Source organism: Sceloporus occidentalis, unplaced genomic scaffold (genome assembly GCF_023333645.1).
Source record: "Sceloporus occidentalis isolate IW3139 unplaced genomic scaffold, rSceOcc1.0.p SCAF_49, whole genome shotgun sequence".
Taxonomy (NCBI): domain Eukaryota; kingdom Metazoa; phylum Chordata; class Lepidosauria; order Squamata; family Phrynosomatidae; genus Sceloporus; species Sceloporus occidentalis.
This window is the reverse complement of record NW_028317029.1, coordinates 1,661,930-1,688,556: the sequence shown is the minus strand read 5'-3', so window position 1 is coordinate 1,688,556 and position 26,627 is coordinate 1,661,930. Positions and strand designations below refer to the sequence as shown.

At 38.9% G+C, this 26,627-nt stretch overlaps 1 protein-coding gene across 1 annotated transcript in view; it reads left to right on the top strand.

The window, feature by feature from the left end:
* Positions 1-3,904: 3,904 nt before the first annotated feature.
* The window catches only part of LOC149288810 (progesterone receptor-like), a 34,079-nt gene continuing 11,356 nt past the window's right edge, over positions 3,905-26,627 (top strand). The window contains exons 1-3 of the mRNA XM_089491160.1: positions 3,905-4,911; positions 6,770-6,921; positions 17,712-17,828. Coding sequence (XP_089347286.1) covers positions 3,905-4,911; positions 6,770-6,921; positions 17,712-17,828 — 1,276 coding nt within the window. The remainder of the gene's footprint in view (positions 4,912-6,769; positions 6,922-17,711; positions 17,829-26,627) is intronic.

Genomic DNA, 26,627 nt, shown 5'->3' with positions numbered 1-26,627 from the left:
CGATTAGGTCAGAATGAGATTACCTACAATGTGTCTGCAGCAGCGGGCAGCAAAAGAAAACCATTTATATAAAGTAATTTAATAATTAATACACACACTCTACAAATAGTGTTTAATATCAGTGCAAGCACATGAGGGTGGAATGTTAACCCTCTGAGTGTCACTGCAGCGGTACCGGCTGTGGATCCTCTCTGCAGAAATTGGAAAAGGCGCCCCCTAGTGGAGATGGAGGGCTCAGCTACCAGTGCAATGGAGAGGTTGGCAGAGAACAGCAGAATCCGCAACATAGAAGGGTTCAGTTAGTACAGGAACAAAAATAATAAATTCCAAGGGTCAGGAAAAAGAGTAGTCGGGGTCGCAAGCAAAGCTCAGGGCAGGCGGCAAACAACGGTGGTCAGGAACAAGCCGAATTCAAAGAACCAATAGATGTAAGTAGGTCAAACCGCTAGTGTAGGCAATAAGGCACTATCACAAGCAGAGGTGTAATGCCAACTGAGGGTTTAAATATCCCTCCACACTACTAGATCCTCCTACTCACCTAATTAGGGGAGGAGGAAAAAAGATAAATGTCAATTTAAGAAGCAACATGAATATTCATGAGCATGCGCGAACGCTCTGGGAGACACGGCCAATGTGACTTTCCTGGTTGCATGAGCCTAGAACATAGAACATTGCTCATGGTTCCTCCATAACAGTATTATGTTGGTGGGGGGCAAACATTTAAATATTGTGATGCGGCAGACAGACAGCAGCTATTTCGTTATTACTTGGGATTAAACTGGGATTTTGTTTCTCATACTCCCCAACTGTTACTCCCTAGCAGCTCTACTGAAAGGCAGTGCCATATAAACACAACTCTACTGCTTAAAATGTTTCCGTTCACCAAACAGTTCGACCTCTTACATTTTCACATCATTTGGTAATCCAGTAATTCAAATTCTAAGAAAACACTTAATTTAAGACATTAATAAAACAGATGGATGACATTTGTTTCAAACATAGTTACTTTATCCAAATACTTAAAAGTGTTTTTGCGGGTTTTCATGGCAGTTTTATGACTTGTGTGGTTTACAGAGTGATGTCACACTGTCCTTTTCACTGCACATATTGTTACAGGACATCTCCAAGAGCTGTTTGGAAGACCAAACATAAAATTAAACTTTCAGCAAACAAATAACATGGAATGAATTTATTTCAAAGAAGGACAAATGTCAGGATAGAAGGCCTTTGTCTAGATCATAGGGTCAGAGGCCTAGGATGTGGTTGATAAGTGGAACAGTCTTCCAGCAGAGGTGTTAGAGGCTAACACAGCAAGGGGATTTAAACATACATGGGGTAGGCATATGGCTCCTAAATCTAAAAATAAAACAGGACTGATTAAGGCCAGAGTCTTGACAAAAATGTGCAGACTAGAGGGGTCAAAACTCTAAAAATCTGCTATAACTCTATAATCAGCTCTGGGTATGAGTCATGGACCATTTTAAGTGACAATTACTAGAAAATGAAGAAAAATGTTATTTCCAAGTACTACCAAGAAAAGTCCCCCATTTTCTGGGTACCCGTGAGATCCAAGTGTTCAGATTTCTTTTTATATGAACAGTCTAATAATTTGCCAATTGGAGATATGTAGATAATTAAAGAGTTAGTTCTGGAAGCCAAGTTAGACTGTCTCAACTGTTAGAACATTATTTAAATATTTAAAGGATTTTGGCAACATTTTACATTAGTGACAAATGCAGATTTTTAACAAAGTTACATTTATTTCCAACTGTCCATATAGAGATGCCAAAGTATTAAACTATTTTTAAAGCAAAGGCAACAATATCAGTTATCCAACGCCTCTACCATACACCAGCAGCACTGAATATCAATCACACAACCAATAAATACAAAAAAAGAAAGTAAGAAGTGATATTGTGATATTTTGTACATTGGGATTTTTTAGTTGGAGTGCCACTGACACGTCTACATCATCTCTTGGGACTCTTTTTTCCCCCCAAACCTCCGGAAAGTCCACCAGTCTCAGGGGTAAGAAAATTATTTGATCTGCAAACAATATAGTATAAAAATATTTTTAACCCCTTAAGGACAATGGGCGGTCCCAAAACCCATTGAAAACAATGCATTTTGAGCCCGTACATGTACAGGCTTTGTCATTAAGGGGTTAAATAAATACTCTAACATTTATGTCTTGAGTCTTCCGTGTTTACATAGGGTTACAGGGTTGTGAGATATTTTCAACCTTATATTTTATTTTCGTCTTTATATATAGAAAAAACTGGATGCTTTTGGACAATTTTATATGTATAACGTAGTTAACCCTATGTAAACACGGAAGACTCAAGACCTAAATACAAGAGAATTTATTTATGGCATTTTTTTGTATACTATATTGTTTGCTGATAAAATAATTATCTCACCCCCGAGCCTGGTGGACTTTCTGGAGGTTTTAAAATAAAAACTCTCCTCTCAACTCTCGTTTTAGTGAATAAACACCAAGGAGCTGAATCATCTGCATAGATATCATATTTCATGTACAACATGCTAAGCGATGGAATTGTGTCCATAAATTTTGTTTATAGATACCATTATACAAAAATACTTGATTTTAGGTATTGTGTCTACTGTGCTGTAGCAACACTCTTTCACATAGCCCTCATAGACTAAATTAGCTCATAAAGAACTGGCAGTGCGTGTATTGCTTAATCCTCCGACATTCAAAGGGTTAATCAATTTAAAATACAAATAAAACTACCCTGTTCTGATTTACAGGTTCAGCTCTTAGTGCAGAGAAAAGAAAATGCATTATGTATACTTCTGAATCCAAATGGTTAAGCCTCTGAGTTCCAGTTGCAAACAAGTGCATATAATAATTATTGTTGTTTTTGATAATATTATTTTATTTATTGTTTTATTTAACAATGAATGTAAATCTTATAGAGTTCCATTGAGGTTGCTGCCACAATCTACACCCCTATAATTACATGTCTGTGTAGTAGTGGGATAACTGAACACCCCTTTAATATAATCAGATATGGAAAGTGTTCTCTGCGCCAAGTGTAAAGCTGTACATTGGCATAATGGTCATCTCTCTTTAATAAACACTTTCCATGCAAGCTGCAGCTGCTGCCACTAGGGGGCAATAGAGGATACATCCCGTCTTAATCCAGAGCGCAGTGAACTGAACAGAGTGAGGTTAGATATTAGGAGAGGGCTTCTAAAGGGGGCAATACAACTCCTTGCCCAGCAATGGGCATGCAGATCGGTTTCTGCAACAGGGAGGACCCCGCTACACTATAATCCTGTAGATAAAATAAAATACAAAAAAGGAAAAATACACAAAAATAAGAGCTAGAAAACCCCCACCAAGATATGAAAGACAGAAGAAGCAGCTAAGACTCATCAGTGACACTACAGCTTTAAAGAGCCAAGTAGTAAGCATCTTAAGAGGGGCACTGCCTACTGTGCCCACCCAGTAACCTCGCCTCTAAACCGACAGGAGTATCGCCTGCCCCCCCCAGCACTGGGTGAGGAGGTCCCTGGCACTGCGCTTGGCATCACCTACCAGTGGGACACAAGAGCTGTGCCAGTTAGCCTGGCATCATCACGGAGACAGGGAGGCTGTGCCAATCCACCTAATGGACACAGGTTACCCGCATAGGAATATAGCCCTGGCTTCATAGGAAGAAAGCTGGATTTGTATCGTGTGGATAACAGGAGAGAAAATGAGGTTTGCATGAAGATCCTGTACCCAGTGTAAGAGGCTTGCTTGTACTACAGGAGCAGCACAATCTGGAGCTCACACTTGTTGCTCTCTTGTATAGAGAAGAACTGGCTGGGAGAGTCTTATTACCACTGTCCCCAATGATACCAGTTGGATGTAGCCTGCCCTGAGACACAAACCATGGAAAATAAAAAAGGAACAAGCTCCAGTTCACCACAGCCCTGCCCAGGAGCAGAAACCAGCAGATACCCATCTTCTCCTGGGAACCAGATGGACCTCTTTGAACATGTCGCAGAGAGCTCAGCCATTTCATTGGACAGTCTGCTTTATCAGAGATCCGAGGATGAATACTCCTATCAGAAAGGGGAAGGACCAGGGAATTCTGATAACAATGAGTTCCAAAGTGTCCTGGATTCCATCCTGGAATCTTCTTCAGGTCACCTCCAGCCATGGTCCGATTTCATGGGCTCTGAAATAACCTCTATCTTTGGATCCTCTCCTAAAGTTAGGACACCGTCGGGCCAGGGAGAGGTAGGAGCCACCCAAGATGCAGCACCCCCTAAAGGAACGACCAAAACCAGTGTAGAAACGGATCTCTACGAAGCTTCGACCACTAACTGTCCATCACTTACACAAGAGCTAAAGACAATTAACATGTCAGTATTGCCACTAAATCCTGTGTATTCAGCAGCACAGGCACGACAGATCTTGGAATTGGAAGGAGACAACCAAAAGTCTTTATCTCCAAACACAAGTCAGCATTTGGCTGGATCCACCAGTCCCCAGTCTAGCACCAAACAAGGTTCTTATTTTCATCATGAAATTCAGCCTGAATGCAAAGTTAAAAAAGAAGGAGATGGGGTACCTCCATTAAAGTCCCCATCAGGAAATGCGATGTGTCAGGATTATGGGTTACCACCCAAGCAAGCAAATACTAGTGATTCTGAACAACCCTTGGATTTCATTCTGTATAAAAGTACCTCTGATACTGTGTATGACTCTTATAGATCAACCCCAGGGAGTGCAGCTCAATCCCCAACTCATGTTCTACCATCCACTTCAATTGCACCCCAGAATCCATACCAAACATTTTGCCTAAATGACCATCAGCATCTTGACTACCAGACAACAATCCTGAAGGAAAATTGCCTTTCCCAGATGCATCTACCATACCTTCAGTTTATCAGGTAATGTGATCACTAAAGTGAATTATACTAAGGTCAGGGACCTAGTACAGAGGTGTATTAATAAGTATTTAATGATCATACAAAATATAATTAACTTATTTGCAACTTACAATCCGTAAATTTCATTGAGAGACACAAGGTTGTATTATCAAAGCTTTGCAGCCATGTTCAGAACTGTAACAATTTCCATTTGGGGCATAAAAAGAAATTAAATACCTTGAATATACATTTAATTTAAAATCCTTTATTGATTTTACATGCCCTTGGTATTGAATTCAGTTCCTATATTTCTTGAAAATAATGATTCTTTTGAAAGTTTTACTGTAATATATCTGTGCTGGGTAACATTTACAAAAATATCATAATAGAATGAATATTTGAAAGTATATAACTATATAATAATAATGGCTATGATACTATTTATAATTATAAAATATAATAATAGAATGAATATTTGAAAGTCTATAACTATATAATAATAATGACTATGATACTATTTATAATTATAAAATATAATAATAGAATGAATATTTGAAAGTATATAACTATATAATAATAATAATGACTATGATACTATTAATAATTATAAAATATCATAATAGAATAAAAAAATCTATCTATATAGATATATATCTATCGAACGATACATTTTTTGTACCCAGTGTTTAAATGACCCAGTCTCCTTACATTGAATTATATCAGAAGTCTTATTCTTTGCATAAAGCGCCCTTGGGTCACTCTACCCCTGGCAGCATTGATTCCAAGTACGCATTAGGAGTTCTAGTGTAAGATAACAATCGCTGAGCGGAAAGCTCAGAACAATTGATTGGACTATTAAAGGAAATACATAGAATTTTTTTCAAATTTCATCATGAGATCTAAAATAAAATTCTCTAACACAAGCCAAAATGTCCGCATATCAGAACAAATTGGCCCATCCAGTCTGCCTAATTTTTTCTGCAGTAAAATCCCCAATCCTTAATCAGTCCTTGTTCTTGTCTTAGATTTGGGATAATCGTATGCCTGCCCCATGCGTGTTTAAATTCCTTCCATTTATTAACCTCTACCACTTCTGCTGGAAGACTGTCCCACCTATCTACCTCCCTCTCAGTGAAGTACATTTTCTGTATAACAAAGAGGGTATGATATATTTACCTAATATCCTAAATTCAATTTTATTAAGAGGGGGTGACCAAGAAAGGTGAATGGCATAAAACAGCAAAACAGAAACTAAAACGTTAAAAACTTTCTTTGCTAGTAGTGTATAGAAGTATAGCACATAAAGGGTTAACAAAGACAGACATGATTATCACTCAATTAAATTTGTATTACGGTAATTATCATTAATTATTATAATTTATAGTTTATAAAGCACTATCATATTCCGTAGCGCTGTACAATGGGTACAAAGGACATAACAAGTAGTATATAACATAATAATTTGACTTAAAGAAACAGGTGAGGAGGGCCCTGGTCTTGTGAGCTTACAATCTAAACATGTTTACATCTACATGTTTACTTAGAAAAAAAACCCATAAAAACATGACAAAAAAATACTAAAGGAAAAATCTGTTGTAATCCTTACAGTAAAGAGGGAGAGTAACAAAACATTGGGGAGAAATAACTCGATGGGGAGGAAAATCAGTGTAGATGAAGTAAAAGGGATGTTAAGATGTTTCTAACACATATTTACTGCTTTACATACTTCCCAACAGTCCCGATTGTCATGAAACAGTCCTGATCTTTGGGCATTGTCCCATGTAGATGCCCCACTGTACCGCAGAGCTGTAATTTTTGGGCAAAGTGACAGATCTGCTTTAAAATACATTATTTGTTGTTTGATCTCTTTTATCCGCAGGGCCGATAGTGATCCGGAGCTCTGTTCCCCATACAGCTTTGAGTCGCTACCGCAGAAGATCTGTTTGATCTGTGGAGATGAGGCATCAGGATGTCACTACGGCGTGGTCACATGCGGAAGCTGCAAAGTGTTCTTCAAACGAGCTGTAGAAGGTGAGAGGTTCATTCACAATGGTGCAAATCGCTGCATTCGTTTGGTGTCACATGACTGCAGCACAAAATTAAGCATTCCCCGAAAAAAAATATTTATGTCGAAGAATCTAGTGGGGTTAGATAATTATTTCGGTCTCCGGTTTTCTCCTTTCAGTAACCACAACGTTCATAATTGGTTTAAAAAGGAAAGTCATTTCTGAAATGTTTATTAAACATTTTTTCGATTGTAAGCTCACAAGACCAGGGCTCTCTTCTCCTTCTGTACAATCTTATTACAAATTGTATATTGCCAGTTTTGACTGCATTGTTAATTTGCTCTTGTACGCTTATTCAGTCTATTAGCATATTAGCAGCTTTTTTTCCCTAGTATGGGTTAAAAATAAGTTTATAAACGGCATTTGTATGCGTTTTAGTTTTGTTATCTTAGCCCAATCTACTGGACAAACACCCTGACTCCCTATCGTACTGCCTGTGGTAAGCAATAGAATGGCCCAGTCTTAATCACCTAGACAGACCCTCTGACTGATGAAAGTCTATGGAGGAAAGGACTTAATTAGCATTGGCGTAAAGAATAAGCTAAATGTGGCGTATAAGGAGAGAAAGTCATCCAAAATTATTATGTTAATTAATAAATGAATAAAAAAATCAGCAATACATTAAAGCACCTTCTTCACGACCGACCACCAACGCTGGATCTTCTCCTAAGCTACAACTACAAGTTCCATGATGGTCTGAAGAGTTTTAAATATCTACATATGCTTGTAAAAAAAACACCTGGCAACGTGTATAAAGGTCCTTCCTTTGTGATCATTATGCATGATATCATAATAATAAATAATTTTAATTTAAATATTTCTTAAAATATATGCTACCCAGAACTGTCTGAGTGACATCCAAACATCTCCCAACAAAGGTATTCCACGGAACTCAAAACCAAGAAGTCTGTTCTTTGAATAAACTCTTTTCTTTACTTACTTTGTATACCGCGCACAAACCCAAGCTCTATTCTCCACTGTTCTTGGATTTTTAGTACAAAGCTTACTATTATTTTTAGGAGTAATTGTAACGTTGGAAAATGGCTTCACATGTGCGGCGTATAATCACAGCCTTAAATATTTTAATTCTATTGTGCAATCTTAAGGAAAAGCCTTGGATTTCTTTAATTGATTTTCATAGAGCTATATGAATAAAACCCCACCTGATGGAGCTTTTCACTATATATATATATATATATATATATATATATATATATATATATATATATGGCTCAATTAAAATCCTAGCAGGGGTAACAACTCTCCCTTTGGCTTTTTTTTAATCCCTTAAGAAAAAATTACTGCATATTTTCTGAAGTAATACTGCAGTTTTTTGGACATGAAAAAACTGCAATACTGCACTTTTACTGCAGTATTACTGCACATTTACTGCAGTTTTACTGCATTTGTACTTCACTGTACTGCAGTTTTACTGCAGTTATTTTTGTACGGAAGTACAAATGCAATAAAGCTGCAGTACATTGAAGTACAACTGTAGGTTTGCAATATAAAAAAAAAGTGCAGTAAATGTGCAGTAATACTGCAGTAAAAGTGCAGTATTGCAGTTTTTTCATGTCCAAAAAACTGCAGTATTACTTCAGAAAAACTGCAGTAATTGTTTTGTAAGGGAAAACCTGCCCCAAACCCTTTCCAGCGTTATATGTTATTCCTACATAATAATCCATCCGCCCATCCAAATAGATGTTCCACTTAAAAGTGTCATAAACTTATTGTTGTGATTTGCAATAAACTATTCTTTCGTTTAACTTTTGTGGGGGAAAAAAGGGCAGAAAAGTGTCAAAGTGTGCAGCATGTGTTCCGCACTCATGCCATTTATCAGCCTCTGGCCTTAAAGGCCCAGGACCGATTTTCATCTCCAGGTAGTTCCTTATCACTGTCCCTTTTAAAGGGACACTGCCATATTATTACAGTTTACCCCCAATTCTAATTATTACACCTATATCCAATACATATATGAATGTATGTAAAATCATGTTTTCTTTTCACCTTAGTATTATAAAAAATACATGTGCCGTGTGTGTCTGTTGGGAGAGATTTTGAGGTATCGTCCTGCAGATACTTAATTAACCGAATGTTAATGCAATTCAAGTATGGCCCAGGGGTCACGTTCTAACACCCTGCTTGGGCTGACCGTAGGATTTAAATACATTCCTAACTGTGGGTTTGGGAACAGGAGTGAGCTGGCCCCTGGAGCTAGGACTGGTCAAACTTGGGCCGGCAGGCTTTGGGAGGTGGAAACTCAGTGGGGCCACATAGCACTATATTATATGACCCGGCTGTAGTATCCTGGCAGCTTGCACAGTTTGCGAGCAGGGCTGTAGTCTGGCTGTAGGTAAAGGTGAGTGTGCGTGTTTGTATGGAGGAGAGGCTGAGGTGCCACTTGGTCTTACTTGCCCTTCGGACCAAAAGATTGTCAGAGGTAGATTTATGTTGAAGCTAGATTTTTTTTTAAATGTCCCTTTAACTGACTTAACTGTACCTGGGAGAGAATTATTTACATCACTGCCTTACAGGACACCTCTTTCTGTCTTGCCAAAAAGCTACTAAGTTTTAATAATCGTCTTCTGTCTAGAGCCCATCATTTGGCTTGGCCTGGCTTCACAAAAATGAAGATGCACACGCTGGAACTGAGCCAGCTTAAACGCCTCCTTATTGACTAGTATGTTGGCCCATATGGACATTTACCTGGTCTTTCCTTATGTTTAGGTGCTGGTGGCTCACCCACCTCTAGTCGACCAGCTTGCTGGCCTGTGAGCTGTAGTCGCATAGGAATAAATGCATGTGACTCACTTGGTCTGCTTACCCCATAACTATTGCCCTCCCTGGTGGCTTTGTGGTACTCACTGGCATCATTGGGCACTAGCAACCCCTGCCATGTCCATTGACGGCCCCCAAAGCCAGCCCTGCCAAACCCATCCCTCCTCAGCCCTTCATTCCTGGCAGTTTACCGCCGGCCACCAGGATACTTTGCATTTTAGATCAGTTTTTCAAAGTGCAGCAGGGTGGAGGCAAACGTTCAAACTTTTCCGGTGACCCGTTTCCCCCATATGTGCTTTTTATTCAAGAGGCTTGTAAAGCAGCACTTTAAAGGAGACGCTCGGGGCCCCCCAAACATTAGTTGCTTTTTTCGTTACGCCATTGTGCTTTCTGTTGAGCTATGTGCTAGAGCAGAACCCACTAAATACATGGGGCTCTGGGATTTTGCCCATGAATTAATCTATTACAAATTTGGCAACAGTTACTAATCGTTTCCAAGAAGACTTTGACACAGAACAGTTACATCACTGTGTCAAAAGTTGTTTATAGAATTATATTACATGGAGCCAGCAGAGTACCTTGAACAGCAGATAAAGAGCTATGATGTTATAACAATGCAGAGACTATCCGTGTAAGTATTATACAACATTATCTGGTGTGTCCTAAAAGGACATCAAGCTATTCTGTATGTGTGTGTGCATGAATGTATATATGTATGCATGAATGTATGTATATATATATATATATATTATCATCATATTTAAGATAAGACCCTCTTTAAAGCACAGTATGATCTATCTTTTTTTTGTATATCCCTATAATAAAAATGAAGTCAAAATTTGGACATGGTGATCCTGATTGTTTCTCTTCCCTTATTTCTGTTGCCCTAAAAATTATATATTCCCATCATGTTATCCCTTACCAAATTGGTTTTAACATGCAAAAATATGTGAGATTAAAATGTAGGCATTCATGACTAAGTATGCGCGTCCTTGACTTTATTAACTCAATTCTCTGTTTTGCGGGTCAGTTTGTGGAACTTAAACATTTATTTACTGCAATCTGCACTTCCAGTCCTGCAGAAAAAGAACTACTTGTAATGTTCAAGGATGGACTATTAGAAAAACAAATTCCTTTGAAAATAAAAAAAGCAGATACTCTTTGGCTAGCGCCGGACGTTTTAAATGTCCAGAACAACATTGCGATTTGCATTATTCACGGCCGATATGCTGTGGTTTTTTATACTTTTATACATGGTGCTTCCCATTTAAAACTCACGTAGGTAATCTACAATGACAAGTATTGTAATTACTTCGTAGATAAAAAAACAACAAGCAGTATGATGTAGTAAACCCAACAAGAATCCAGTATCAGGACCAGATTACAGCTTCTGAAAAAAAACAGTTTTTTTGGTGTATTTTCTTTTTTTCTTCTTTTTATGTTTTGTATATTTTTTTTGGTGGGGGGGGTTAGTTATTTGTAATTCTATAATTACCCAACTTCAATATTAATAATTTTTTGGATTCTATTATATAATTCTTTGATGGTATTAGAGTTATTTTTACTTCATTTTCACTAATTTATCACATTTTAATCACAGATATTATTTGAAGTATCATTAACACACATTTCACATATTTACTATCAACACATATATCAAGGGTTTGGTTTATTATAACACTTTTTTCAATTTCATATTTACATATTTACTTTCATTATTCATAAGAGTGCACTGGTTCTTATCTAGTTTTGTCTAATTATTACTAGGCAGGTGATGCCGGTAATGAATTTCTAGCAGCACATTGTGATATTTGACACAAGCTCGCTCTTTTTTTATAATTATTTTGTATTACTGTTCTCTATATGGAAATGAATGCGCCACCTTAGATCTTGTATGCTGTTCATGGAACCCCATTTGCAGAATGTACCCTTTTAAACTATAATCTGTAGATTCGGCCCTAGAACTAGTATGTGATATACACCATCCATGCTGCTATTATTCAGTAGAGGAGTAAGTAGAAAATTCATAAAGGTTTAATGGAGCCACATGTGTTTTTTCCTAATATGGAAGGTAGAAACTTTAGAAAATATAAAAGAGAAATTATCTGTGTTCTTATGTTTCCTTACACCTTTTAGGTGTACATTTGATTCTATTCAGCAAGAATGTTTTAATACATTTTAATACGTTTATTATCCTTCCCCTTTACCAAACAGGAGAATCCAGGCAAGCATTTCTTGGCTAGAAGTCTTTCAGCCATGTCATCAATTCCAGAGTCATGATGCTAGCTGGAAAACTCTTCCCCAGGGGAAGAACAACACTATGAATATATATATTGTAACAAGGTGCGGGGTGATGTCGTGGAAGGGGTATACATTCCCCCTCGATTTTGCAGGGTTTTATACGACATATAGGGCAGGCTGGTTCTCCACCCCGCAGTTTACATGCACCTGGACTGACAAGGGTTCCAGGCCGGGAGTTTAAGCTGACTCCAATGCGCTGGTCAGCTGCAAGTAATTAGCTGCACTGACTGCAATATAACCTGACCTGTTGGACAGAGGGAGAGAAGAGAGTTTGTTTGGAAGCAGCAGAGCTTGCTATGCACAAAAGAGACCATCAAAGAGGTTGGTGGGATTATGTTTTGTGTTAGTTTAGACCCTTAGTAGTGAGGGAGTTATATGTTAGTAAGCGCTCAGACGAGCTAGGCTTTTGTTTGTAGCGAATTTGTGTTCTATGTAATCCTGTAAATATCTGCATACGTGGACTACAAATAAATCGATGGTGATTACCTAACTGAGATGTGGCGTTAATACCCTAGAGGACCGTGCTGTTTGGTACCCTGTGTGGGTGCAGGATCACAATATACTCACAAACCCATGAGTTTGAGGGAGAGCTGAATCTTTCATCTCTCTCATATCACAATGCATTATGGAGGAACATCACAGGCTCTACAGTGGAAGACTGGCACCATTCAGCCCAGCAGGCCCGGACTGGCCATCGGGCACGGAACGCGGCAGGGCTGGATTGACTTAGGGGCTGATGGAGCTGCAGCTCCAGGCCCCTAGCTTCAGGCCTATGCGGCCGTTCGTAACGCAGGGCAAAAGGGGCACTTTCCCCTTAAGCTCACAGCAACTGCGACCGTGCCCGCCACTCCTGGCAGACGTGCATGAGCAGCGTCTCTTCTACCGCCAGGGGGACGCAGTAATCCAACGGAGTCATGTGACGTACGTCACGTACGTCACATGACCCTGCTGCGCGTCTGCTTCCCCTGTCCAGATCCGCGGAAGTCTGCGAGCGGCGCGTACATCATCAGTTCAGGTAAGGGGGTGAGGGAGGCTGTATGGAGTATGTGAGATTGAATGAAAGAGTGAATTAATGTGTATCTGTGAAGGAGTGAGTGAATAAATGTTTGTGAATCAGTATATGTAAATGAGTATCTGAATGAGGGAATTAATGAGTATCAATGTATGAATGAATATCTGAATGAGTGAATGATTATCTGTGAATTAGTGAATAAATATAACGAGTGAATGAATATGTGTGTGTGATAGCATGGATGTGTAAGGGGGGCAAAGATGCCACAGGCAGGCTGTTTTGGTGGCAAAGATGCCACAGGCATGCTGTTTTGGTGGCAAAGATGCCACTGGCAGGCTGTTTTGGTGGCAAAGTTGCCACAGGCAGACTGTTTTGGTGGCAAAGTTGCCACAGGCAAGCTGTTTTGGGCGCAAAGATGCCACAGGCAGGCTGAGTGAAACCATCCGTGGAAACCCTCCAGATGCGGGTGTCAGTGTGGCAAAGCCTGTACTGGTGTTTGTGATTGGGTGTCAGTGTGGCAGAGCCTGTCCTGTTGTGTGTCTGTTTGGGTGTTGGTGTGGCAGGGTCTGTCCTGGTGTGTGTGTGTGTGTGTGTGTGTGTGTGTGTGTGTTTGGGTGTCGGTGTGGCAGATCCTGTCCTGGTGTGTGTGTGTGGGTGTCGGTTTGGCAGATCCTGTCCTGGTGTGTGTGGGTGTCAGTGTAGCAGAGCCTGTCCTGATGTGTGTGTTCGGGTGTCAGTGTGGCAGAGCCTGTCCTAGTGTGTGTGCGTGTGTTTGGGTGTTGGTGTGGCAGAGCCTGTCCTGGTGTGTGTACGAACACAGAAAAGAACCCCAGCACTGCAATCAGCTTCCAATCCTTAGGTTACTTTATTCAAAGAAAGCAAAACAAAAAAGCAACATTTCGGCCTAACAGGGCCTTTGTCAAGCTCAAAAGGCCCTGTTTGGCCAAAACGTTGCTATTTTTGTTATGCTTTCTTTTTTTGTTTTGCCCTTTTTACCTGCTAGCACCTAGCTTCCAGGGATTGAGTGCTGAACCATTTCTTCTTTTTTAACTGTGCTGGTGTGTGTGTTTGGATGTCGGTGTGGCAGAGCCTGTCCTGGTGTGTGTTTGGGTGTCGGTGTGGAAAAGCCTGTCCTGGTGTGAGTGTGTTTGGTTATCTGTTTCCTTAATTTACAGTAGGAACTATTTCATTTTTACTTATCCAGAGATAAAACGCCCTCCTGAATTTGTAGTGACTTCAGGGGACAAAACATTCAAGACCCTGAAATCATTTAGTGGAAAAGATAAGGTATTGTGTTATTTACTCTATAATATTTATTTCAAGAATTAGTCGCACTAAATTGTGGCTTCAGGCTTCCCATGTTGAATGACCAAGTATTATGTACATATATGTTTTTTCATAAAAATGGGCTGCTCAGTCTGAAATGCCCGGGCCTATTTTTTGTCCCAGTCCGGGCCTGCAGCCCAGGGAGGCAATCCCAAGCGAAAGTCCCTAGAATATAGTGTCTGAAAACAAAGGACAGAACAACAATACTCAATGTGCACAAGTCAGTCCTGTCTAATACATTTTTTTGTCAAATGGACAACATAAAAGCAGCACAGAAAAGACCAGGGGAGCCGAAGACATAGTTTGTTAATGGACCTTGAAACTCTGAACCTGGTCCAGTTGATAAGACCTCCTTTGAAACTTTGCTTCAGGATTATCCTTATATTTAGAGGATAACCCACATTGTGTTATTGGGGGTTTCTGCTTGCTTCTGGACTCCGTCTGCCACTTTTAATAAACACCTATCCAAAATCTATTAAACTTCAATATCAACAAGACAAATTACTCCAAATCCTACATTTGGAAAAATAAATGACCCCTATGTTCATGTGGTAAGTGCATTGATAGTGTGCTATATAGGCTGTCTTTTGTCTCATATAGATGTTCGTGGGAACTATTTTGGATTCTCTTGAGTGGCTTGGCAAGGAATTATAATGATTTGGGGAATGCCATGATCACTTGTTGGATATTGTTATTTGTGAATGTTCCTGTTGATCTAAATGTGAATGATTATTTAGGAAGGTATATAAACACAAAAAAAACAACTATTCAACTTTTTTTATGGATTTTTGAAAAAAGAAAACTTTTTTTTTTTAATTCATTCTTTATTAAATAAAAAAAGAAAACTTTAAATGCAGTAGTAGGAACAACTTATCGGACATTTATTTATGTGAAAGCTATAGGATATTTGCAAAGGTTTTAATATTGGGCCCCACCTATTCTTCAAAGTATACCTGTAAAGTGTGGTGTGAGTGTCTAGTTGTATTAGTGTGTGTTAGTGTGAGTGCCCCTTCCGAGATCGGGTTCTGGATCTGCCCCTGAGTTTTACCTTATGGCCCTGTCCTAACATTTTTCCTCCTTTAAAATAAACTTCCCTCCGGTACTTTGCTAAACTCCTTTCTGTATTTTAATATTTCTATCACATCTCCCCTCTTCTCTTCTCCAAGCTCTACATATTGAGATTATTAAGTATTTAATTTCAAAATCTTGTTAGAGTATAGTCAAGTGGTGTTGGGGGGGGGCTACTAGGACTGAAGCCCCAAATCTCAACTTCATAGCACCAAAAGGAGAGTCTGGGGCTAAAATATTCTTTAGCGGCTAAAGCATCTTTTAGTTCCAATGTCTCCGTTCGAGTCTAATGCAGTGACCCAGTCTTAGAAAACACTCTCACTGAAGTCAATAGAGGAATATACCTGAAAATATCCTGGATTATCACTTATCACTCCAAACATTACATGTGAAATTATTAAAAAAGAATATGGTTTCACTGGAATTCTATAAGGCAGTCATAAGATATCACAGAGAGATTCCGACCATTCCGTAAAGTCAATATTTGTATTCTTGTGCTAGACCTAGAATATCAAAAATGTTGCCAGCAAAATAATTTAATAACACAAACAGCGATACTCACCTTTTGCATTTATACAATTGGACACATTATTCTCAATAACATAACCTTGTGCTACCAAACACAACATATCCCATAAAAATTGTATATTGAGTTTAATTATTGTGTGATTTTATTTTATTTTAAATCTTTTATCATAATTGTGAACAAAACAAGCTTTTGGGAATTTCAGAATTTGGAATACATACATGACAAATACGTTGAAAAGCCATGAATCGCACTATTCATATTAAAACATACCCAATCATAGGAAAGTATGGCGCATTCAAAATTAATAAATTTTTTTTGTTTTAAAAAACTATAACAAAGCAGCTAGAATAGTACTGCAGATAGGTAACTAAACTGTCTTCTGTAAAATGCAAGTTGCTGATTGCTAATGAATACTTTTTTAAGGAAATTTGGGTAGGTTGCGTATATAGACATAAGAGGCTGAATTTAACGAGCCACCTAAGATCCAAGCTTTTGTAATTCAACTGCCAGTGCAAGGCAACTCTTATAGGCAAGTAATGAACAATAACTGCTCAGACTCATGTACTGATGTCTCTTGGTCTCCTCCGATGTCAATGGCCTTGTAGAGAACACTGTTGTCAATTAAGCAGATCAACCTCTGGGCTGTCACACAAGATCAAAGTAGTTACATTCAAGTAGAGCAAACTATATGTAACACTGTGTCCTGATCCCCTTGATAGGAAATGAAATAGATACAAGTATAACCTTTACATATAAATTTAAGACCTTAGAAAGGACTATCATCATATTTATGTGTTACACATAAATGGAATTGTTTAGTTACCCCCAATAAGAGGGACATTGGATGTTTTTATGTGGTTTTTTTTTGTATATGTGGACCAAGAGGAACGGGGGTTAATCTGTTTTTATATGACAGAATTTAATTAAGAATTAGAGTGGCTACAACAAATGCTCAAGGTCAATTCACATGCTATTGGATTTTTTAGGAAAAGAACATTTTTGCAGATTACAAGAGACGCATTGGAGACAGACAATCATCTTTAAATTCAAATAGTTTTCCTGTATTGATACGTGCGTCTATAAAGAATACAAAACAGAGGAGTATCGATAATGTTCTCAAAGAACCATTCATTAAAAATTAGATATTGAAGTCCTAGATCCTGAAGGCAGATATATAATAATTGTTTGCGAGTCAAACAATAAACTGTTCACACTGGGGTATGCCCTGAATCAATCACCGATTAGATGTATAACAACAAAATCTTAAAAGGTAAAGCTAGGTACATTGCATTGGCTAACTGTGTATTAGACCCCTCCCTTGATAAATATAATAGGAAAAGTTGACAAGTTGACAAATATTACAAATTAAGCCTGCTGATTTCAAAATCTTGTTAGAGTATAGTCAAGTGGTGTTGGGGGGGGGGGGCTACTAGGACTGAAGCCCCAAATCTCAACTTCATAGCACCAAATGGAGAGTCTGGGGCTAAAATATTCTTTAGCGGCTAAAGCATGTTTTAGTTCCAATGTCTCCGTTCGAGTCTCACGCAGTGACCCTGAAGAAGGGCCTACAAATTCTTTCAAATAACACAAATATCTCATATTCTTGGAAAAACCCAGCAGTGCATAGACATTTTTAATGGTCCTTTAATGTGATGAATTGTGTTCTGACTAATTTTGAAAAAACTTTATACATAATAGGCAAGCGTAAAGTATTTTAAATATTGTTTCTTGCTTGTTTCAGGACAGCACAATTATTTATGTGCGGGAAGAAATGACTGCATTATCGATAAAATCCGGAGAAAGAACTGTCCTTCCTGCCGTCTGGGGAAATGTTGTCAGGCAGGTATGGTCCTTGGAGGTAAGAAGCATTTTATATACTTTTTTAGGTACACCTGGATTTTTTTTTTGCTTTTTGTTGTCTTGAAGTTGTTCAATGAAAGGACATCTAATATGTGTAAATTTTTCTTTGCATCCTTTGCCATGGCTTATATGTACAGAAACATTTTGTGTCCATTTTTCAAGGAATTTATGTATACGTTTACAATTAATAAAACATTTTATATTCAATCCTTACATATAGGCAGGGGGGTCCAAAAAGTCGGCCCCCTCTATCCAGTGCATGGCAAAAGTATGTTTGTATGGTGGTTGCAACTATAAACGCATATAAATATTTGTATGTAAAGTGTAATAAATTGTTGTATTAATACTAAAACAATGTAGCGCCTCTTTAGTTTTACTATTTATTTAAATACATCCATGGGAAAATATTCAGGTTTTTGTAATTCCAATTTTGTTTGTTTTGGGTTTTTTTTAGAAAATTTGCAGATTTAGTAAATTTTCCTTTATGTCACATCTCAGGGCTATTGAATATTTTCAATAGTTTATAATCGGTAATAAAAGGGCCGTACAGGTAATAACAAGGCAGCCCTGGCGCTTTAAGACCAGTGGACCCCTGATAATGAAGTGTGACCGACAGCTGTGTATTGTGTCTTTGGTCAATGGTCAATGGTCTAGATGGCCAGTCCAGGCCTGAGTAATAATTATTTTATGATAAGTGGTGTGATGCAAAATTAATCAAGGCATCTACAGGGTTTGTGCCAAAAGCAACCCTAATTTATACTCAGCAACATTCCCAGAGTACAATAATAGCCGGCGTGCATAGTTTTTTATGATTTAGAAGGGAATAAAGGGTGAAAGCACTCCCATAACCTGCTGTATATTTTACTTTATTCAGTATGTTTGGGTGGATCGGTAATGCAGGGTTTTTTAACGTTTATATTTTTACTGAGGTGGTTTGAGTGGTTTTGGGGAGTATTTTATTGCTTTTTTAAATATTTTTTTGTATTTTATTTTCCTCTTTTTTTTTCTTGCAAAGTAAAGCATTTTAAAACCATTCTGTGCTGGTCTGCCAGGGAGCAGACTAGAGATCTCCTTGCGGTCTTTGCATATTATTATTATTTTTATTATTAATATTATTATCTTTTATTTATATAGCGTGTCTTACAAAACATATATTCAAGGGTTATGACAAAACTAGAACTGTCAGACTGAGAAAAACTGATACATTTCTAAAGAGGGCCCTGCTTTTGCCATTATGACATTACTGAGGTGCCATTATTTTATTTATTTTGCTACTTTTTATTTCTATTAATTTTTTTTTTTTTTTTATATTTTTATATTTACTTTTAAATGAGGAGAAACTCACATGGTATTAAGGGGTCTTAGATCACCTCCAATGGAATCATTTATATGATCCCTAATGAGAAGCACTGCTGTAACAAAGCCTTATCATTGCCTTTGTAAATATGTCTGTATCTGTGCATGTGATTGTTGATGAGTTAAAACTGCAACGGGCCATCATCACAATTTTGGGGCCATTTTATGAACATAGGGCCCAAGCCCCCAAGCAGGACTTTTGTCTCTGTCAGCCTTAAAGGGTTAACATGAGGTACTGAGCGTAAAGGGGGTAGGTTATTTTAATATAGAGGATGAACTTGATATAGGGTGGGGGCCTGGGCCCTAGGTTCATACTTTGTAATGAGTTTTAAGTCTTGACTTTAAAAAAAAAAATAAAAAAAAAAATAAAAAATAATAATAATAATATAGTAATGTGTAATAGTAATGTGTGGCTTATTGAAAATGTTTAAGACTTATTGTACTGGCTAGAAGAAACAAGAAAAGACATAATTTTGTTCTCAACAATTCTATACTGATATCGGCCTGCAAGTGCAATTTCCATTTATCTTTATTGACCATTGTAGATGCTATTACACTCCATATAGCTTTACCCGTGTGCTTTACGTTCCCATTCATCTGGTTAGTCATTCCATACACTGCAAGTATCTGGCTCCGTTTTTGCATTCTGCTGCTATTTTCTCTTAGGAGAAAAGCTTTTCATCATTCTCCTTATCGGCTTTACTCCCCTGCACTCCACATACTTCAAGCACTCTCTGTTCCTATCCTTGAAAAGGAAACTGACGCCAACATTTAGAAGATCCTCATATTTATGTATAAATCCAGGCCTTATTAGCATGTTGTAATAGTTCATTTTAATTGTGTGTTTGTTTTAATCCTTATGTTCACAGAATGAATATTAAAAAGCAGTGTCCTTGTATTTAGGATATTTTATAGCCAGGTACATTTTGCACACCAAGCCGAGTTCCTTCCAGCATAGGGTGTTAGAATGAGTGTGTGTTGCCGTATGAGGGTAGAGTATGGTGTTAGTGTCATGGGCGTAGGAACCGGGGGGGACAGGGGGTCTGCCCCAGTAACTCATGCGGGGGGGACCGATAATGAAGAAATACCCCCCAGGGCCGTAGGAACCCCCCCCCAATAGAAACGCCGCAAATGCGGCCCGCGAGACCTCGAGGTGCGGCCCGCATAAGATCGGCAGCCAGGGCAACCGATCTTACGCGGTCCGCACCTTGAGCCCTGCTACTTACCTGTGGGAGGGTCTTCTGTACTGCACAGAGGAAGCAGAACCCAGCAGAGTTCACGTGACATCACATCACATCCTGCTTCCTCTGTGCAGTACCAGACAACGCAGAGGGAGGCCGCGCCTTCTGCAGTCTGTGAGCGGCATCGAGGAGCTGCAGTGCAGGTAAGGGGGTGGGGAGGGTGTTTGAATGAGTATGCGTGATTGAGGGAATGAATCTGTGAATGAATGAGTATATGAATGAGTGTGTGTGTTATAGCATGGATGTGTAAGTGCTGGAATCTAGGCATGATGGGACTGTGATTGCTGTTAGCAATCACACTACTATCGTGCCAAGTCAACCAGTACATGCTGAAACCTAGCTAGCTGCCCCCCTTGTGTATTGATGCTGCCAGCAGTATGGGGTCTGCACATCACTTACAGCCACCCTGTACCAGCATGTACTGGCTGACTTGGCATGATAGGAGTGTGATTGCTAACAGCAATCACAGTCCCATCATGCCTAGGTTCCAGCATTTACTGGTTGGATGTGTAAGTGCTGGAAACTAGGCATGATGGGACTGTGATTGCTGTTAGCAATCACACTCCTATCATGCCAAGTCAGCCAGTACATACTGAAACCTAGCTAGCTGCCCCCCTTGTGCAACAAAGCAACAAAGAAATACTGCACCCAAGCGCCACTAACCTAAAGCTAACCCCTGGTAGTTGGCAAGTATTACCACAGGTGCATTATGGGAGACAGGGATACAGTTCTTACATTTCTAGTCAACTTGAAAGCACTCAAACGTTAGTGCTGTAAATTATATCAAAAATCTGGCAGCGTTGGCATTTGGAGAATAGACAATGTTCCCATTTTTTCCCAAATGTGCACCACTACATAAAATGTGAAAGAAACAAATTATTTTGCATGATTTAGTATCAATCAATTATAAACACACAAAGGAAAGCCTCCCAGAGTCCAAGAAAATGAAATTCTGCCTGCTTGCTGATTATATGTTATTAGCGCGTTTTGTGCCAGGGTTTATGAAATAAAACCAGGAAGAGCAAATTGTATCTGAGCACCAGCAGAAGCACATATGCTTTTTAATTTCCAAAGAATATGTTCGCTTCATAGTCTTCATAGTCTATAATGGCTTCTTCAATGAAATTGGTCAGCAGGGCGGGACTGGATACTGGAAAAATCTCGGTGGGCTGCCAACCCCAGGGCAAGACTAAAAGCCTACGTCACACTGCTATGGGTGGCCATAACATAATGTGACCCTGTAGGTCTGGAGACTTACTATCCTAAGAGAAGGTTTGCAGAACGTTATTTTAGGAGAAAAGGGGTATGTGTGTGGCTGTTTAACCTCTTCAATGATGGAGTGCAAAACTAACCTTAAACATAACTTAATCATTGGCAGTACCTAGGTGACCTGGACAGTGGACTACATCTTAATGTCTATGTATTTAGAATGTGATGTCATAAAAGTCAAAGGTGATGTAATGGGCAGATGTCCCAATACTTTTTTCAATACAGTGTAAAAATGTGCACATGTGGGCAGTTTCTCTACAAGCACTACATAAAACATATATATTTACTAGGGCTGCAACTAGCTATTATTTACAAAATCGATTAGTTGGCTGATTATTTTTTCGATTAATCGGATAAAAAAACAATATGCAAATTTTAGGTTTACTTAAAATAATTTAATGAACAAACTGGGTGTTAAACAGCGGAATAAGAAACTTAAAATTTACATTAACGTGTCATTTGTCTAATCGCCTTCTTATTTTACTATGACATAATAATAAAAGCTATATTTTAAAGGTACAAGAACCCAAACAGAACAATTCTCAAACTAGGTTTTAATACCTAATAAAGCTTAACTAGTAAAAAGTAATTTTTCATATTTTTTTCATATTTAATAAAAACTAGCATTGTGTGTGCGGATTGCGCAGATGTTCACCGGCTTCCAGAGAGCAGGATCCGGGTCCCCTGCAGCGCTGCGGAGGATCTGGATCTTAGTGTTATAGTCTGACCTCTATTTGAGGTCGGATTATAAAACGAGGGGTATTTTTCAGAGCATTTGCGCTGGAAAAAAACCTCATTTTATATTTTATAAAATCGATTAGACTAATCGATAATGAAAATCGTTGACAACGGTTTTCATTATCGATTATTATCGATTTTATCGATTAGCTGTTGGAGCCTTAATATTTACAATATAATTGCATCCCATAGCGTCAAAAGCTGCCAGTTATTGTCCGCTCTTTTGTGGAGCCAACAGCAGAAAGTAACACTTAAGAAGTAGAATCTTGTATTGTTTGTTTTGTTCCCTTGGTCACAGGTTAACATCGCTCACTCTGCTATACAAATATGTCAGCTTGTACTGAGAAATATTTCTGCAGAATTGGCCATACAAAGTCAAAACAATGTTATCACCTTTGAATTATGCTACATAAACAAAATGTGTAACTCATGTGTTCTATAATACATAATTGGGGAAGCACCCATATTTGGATGCTTCCCAACAAAATGGAGGCATAGGAGAAGTAAATAGGCCAAAGTGTTTATTAAACAGAATGACAAAGCAAAACACACAAATCAGTAACATTATATCTAACAAAAGTTATTTTAACAAAAAAATCTGGTCGGCTGAGGATGCCATTATCTTCTTTATGTATTGGTCATGCATTGTTTGAAGCAGTAGAAATGCTCTTTATTTTCAGGAGACAGGGCACTACAGCCTTAAACAGCTTTCAGCGGCATGGAATAAATAGCATTTTAAGGAATATACTTATTTAATGCAAATGTTAAAGAAAATTGCTTTTGATTTTGTACTAATTTGGATTCTCTGATATCTGTGCCTTATTAGCTCAGTGCATCATTAACCTTTAACATTTACTGGCTTTTGGTTCAGATCCAAAGTAGTGAATAAAAACAGAATATAGACATAAAACACTCGAATGAGTTTTCATATTAAAGCATTTTTTACACGGCACAAAGTTCCTTGCATTTGGCTCAAGGAAATAGACTTGATAACTTGGGAATTTGGTGTTTTCGATGCTTTTCTCAAATTATGATAAACTGTAACTACAAAGTAAGATAAAAGGGGCTTTCATTTTACCAAACCTTGCTTTGTACAGTTCCTTACACTTAATTAAACTGTCAGCATTATGACATCACATTTGAAATCTAAATATATTAGAAGCCCGTGTTATTTGTGGATTTTAAATCTATCATAACTTCTTGCTCAGGACAGCGCAATTGCCCAAGAATTCTGGGCCACTACCGGAAACATATCCTTTTACCTGCAGTTCCACATACACCACCATTCAAAAGTTTGGGGAAATAATGAAATTTCTGTCTGTAACATAATTTGCAAAAGGGTTTTCTAACCATCAATTCGCCTTTTAAACTTAAACTTGGATCAGCGAACGCAACGTGCCATTGGAACACAGGAGTCATGGGAGTGATAAAGAGCCATTGGAACACAGGAGTGATGGGAGTGATAAAGGGCCATTGGAACACAGGAGTGATGGGAGTGATAAAGAGCCATTGGAACACAGGAGTGATGGGAGTGATAAAGGGCCATTGGAACACAGGAGTGATGGGAGTGATAAAGGGCCATTGGAACACAGGAGTGATGGGAGTGATAAAGGGTCTCTGTACGCCTATGAAGATATTCCAATAAAAATCAGCCGTTTCAAGCTACAATAGTAATTTACAACATTAACCCCGTCTGCGCTGGATTTCTGATCCATGTCATGTTATTTTAATGGACAAAATGTGCTTTTCTTTCCAGAATAAGGACATTTCTATGTGACCCCAAACTTTTGAATCATCCTTAGACAGCCTTTACATCTTGACTGGATCAGTTCTGTGCTTGTTTTATGGGCTTTCAATGCATTCTCTTTCTGTAAATATGTTTTAGGCGTGACTGGACAGTGCACATTGAGCATGTTGTCTGACAAATGTATTCTGCTGTTTATTACTGGGCCACTTGGCTGGATTTGCCCCTTTGGCTTAATGGTGCCAGCCCTCCCGTGGCCCATACTTTTAAACCTAATTTTTCCAAACATTTGAACTTATTTAAAAAAAACACGTTATAGACAGTTTAAATAAATGACTATCCCAGTTAATATCCTTGTGATAAAGACATTTTCCGAGAAACCATAAATTGCGCTAAAACACCAAAATGAATTATCTTGGGCTCTCTATCCATCTATCCATTATACGTCTCTGATTATCCTATACTTTCCAGAGACAGCAAAACCCCCACATCTTACTAAACTTGTGGGAAAGAGGGTGTATCGGGTAAAATCATGGGCAGATACAGGGGAAGGCAATGAAGCAAAAATGACCCCCCCTCCCAAAGAAGACAACAGCATGTTCCAGGGTAGGGATAAAGGGGTAAGTCCTAAATGTAACTCTTTATGTCCCTAATTTCCAGAAGAAGACAGGGGGGTCACCCAGGCCCGGACTGGGACAAAAAATAGGCCCGGGCATTTAAGCCCGAGCAGCCCATATTTATTTATTTATTTATTGTTAAAGCCCACCCTTCATGTACCATCTTTGCATTTACTCATTCACACAAATCATTAACACATTCATTAATGCAGTCTCACAAATCATTCAAGCAATTCATCCACACATGAATTCATTAATTGTCATACGCATCCACACAATTCATCCACACATTTATTCATTCATTCTCATACGCATTCACACTACCCCCTCTCTCCATCTTATATGCCCCTTCTCACTATGTACCCCCTCTCACTATGTACCCCCTCTCACTATCTATCCCCTCTCCCCATTTCTCACTATCTAACCCCCCTCTGCCCCTTCTCACTGCACCCCCCTCCCTCACCCTACTTACCTTGTTGCCGGAGCAAGCAGCAACTGCGGCCGGGCCCGCGGCAGGACCGGACTGACTGGGCCTATGCGGCCTCTACGGCCGCATTAACGCAGGGCATAAGGAGCACCTGCCCCTTAAGCCCACCGCAACTGCGACCGGGTCCGCCACTCTAAGGGGCCGGGAAGCCCCCACCAGGGCCGGCCTTAGGGGTCTGCGGCCGCACAGGGCTTACATTAAAACATCAGGGTTTGTTTTTTTTAACTTTATTTAACATGGAGGATGTTAAATAAAGTAAAAAAAACTAAAAAACCAGATGTTTTAATTTAAACCCTGTGCGGCTGCACACCCGTAAGGCCGGCCCTGGTGGGGGCTTCCCGACTTTTAAGGTATTTTAAGGTAGGGGCCTGGAGCTGCAGCTCCATCAGCCTCTAAGTCAATCCGGCCCGGCCCACCGGGCAAACCGGGCGTCCGGGGGCCTGGGGTCACCTGACATTGTGTTACGTGACCTCAGGGTGGTAGGCTGAGGCTTCACCAGGGCAGGTGAGTTTTGTGTGTGTTTGGGTATGTTAGTCTTTATGTGTTCTGGTATGTTTGTGTCTGTGTATGTTACTGTGTGTACATGTGAGTTTCTGGTTGTGTTAGTGTGAGTGTCTGTGTTCATTTAGGGGGAATAATTAGCAGTAGAACTGTTTTGATTTGGGACTGTTTGGTTATTTCTCAGGGTGTAACTGATTTCTTGAGAACGAGACTTTGTATAAGTAATCATTTAGTGAATGTTTCACACTTTGCTCCTGCCCGGATGGTTATATGATACATGTCTTGCTACAAGTTTGGGCTGTGAAGTTCTTACCTGCGCTATTCTTCACTGTACGAAAGCTGATTGTTCTGCTGCATTGAACCGTGCACTGAATGTATGGCAGGGGTTCTTGGCAAACATCGAAGGCATTTTTCAGGACATTTTTATTGCAATTCACTTGGATTTACACATTCATTTTCCAATAAATATTTTGCTGATAAAGGAGACAACAGCTGGCATTATACTAAAAGCTGAGCATAGATCGCTTTCATACGTCTGCTTTTACAACACTTTATATTGTGGTTCTTACATAGGGATGTTTGCTAACACACACATTTATGCAGGGCCACACTTTAAATTAATACGTATACTCATTGTTTTTATTAAATGCCAACTGCTGGATATATGCCCGGACATTACAAGTGGTTGGCTAAGGCAAAATAAACCCTTGGCTTGAGTTAAGAGCTGGTCTGGGGTTATGAGAAAACAGATCAGATAGAGGGTACGGGTTATAATGTAAATTCCATGTTTCGGAGGTTTAAATAGTGTTTTATATATATATATATATATATATATATATATATA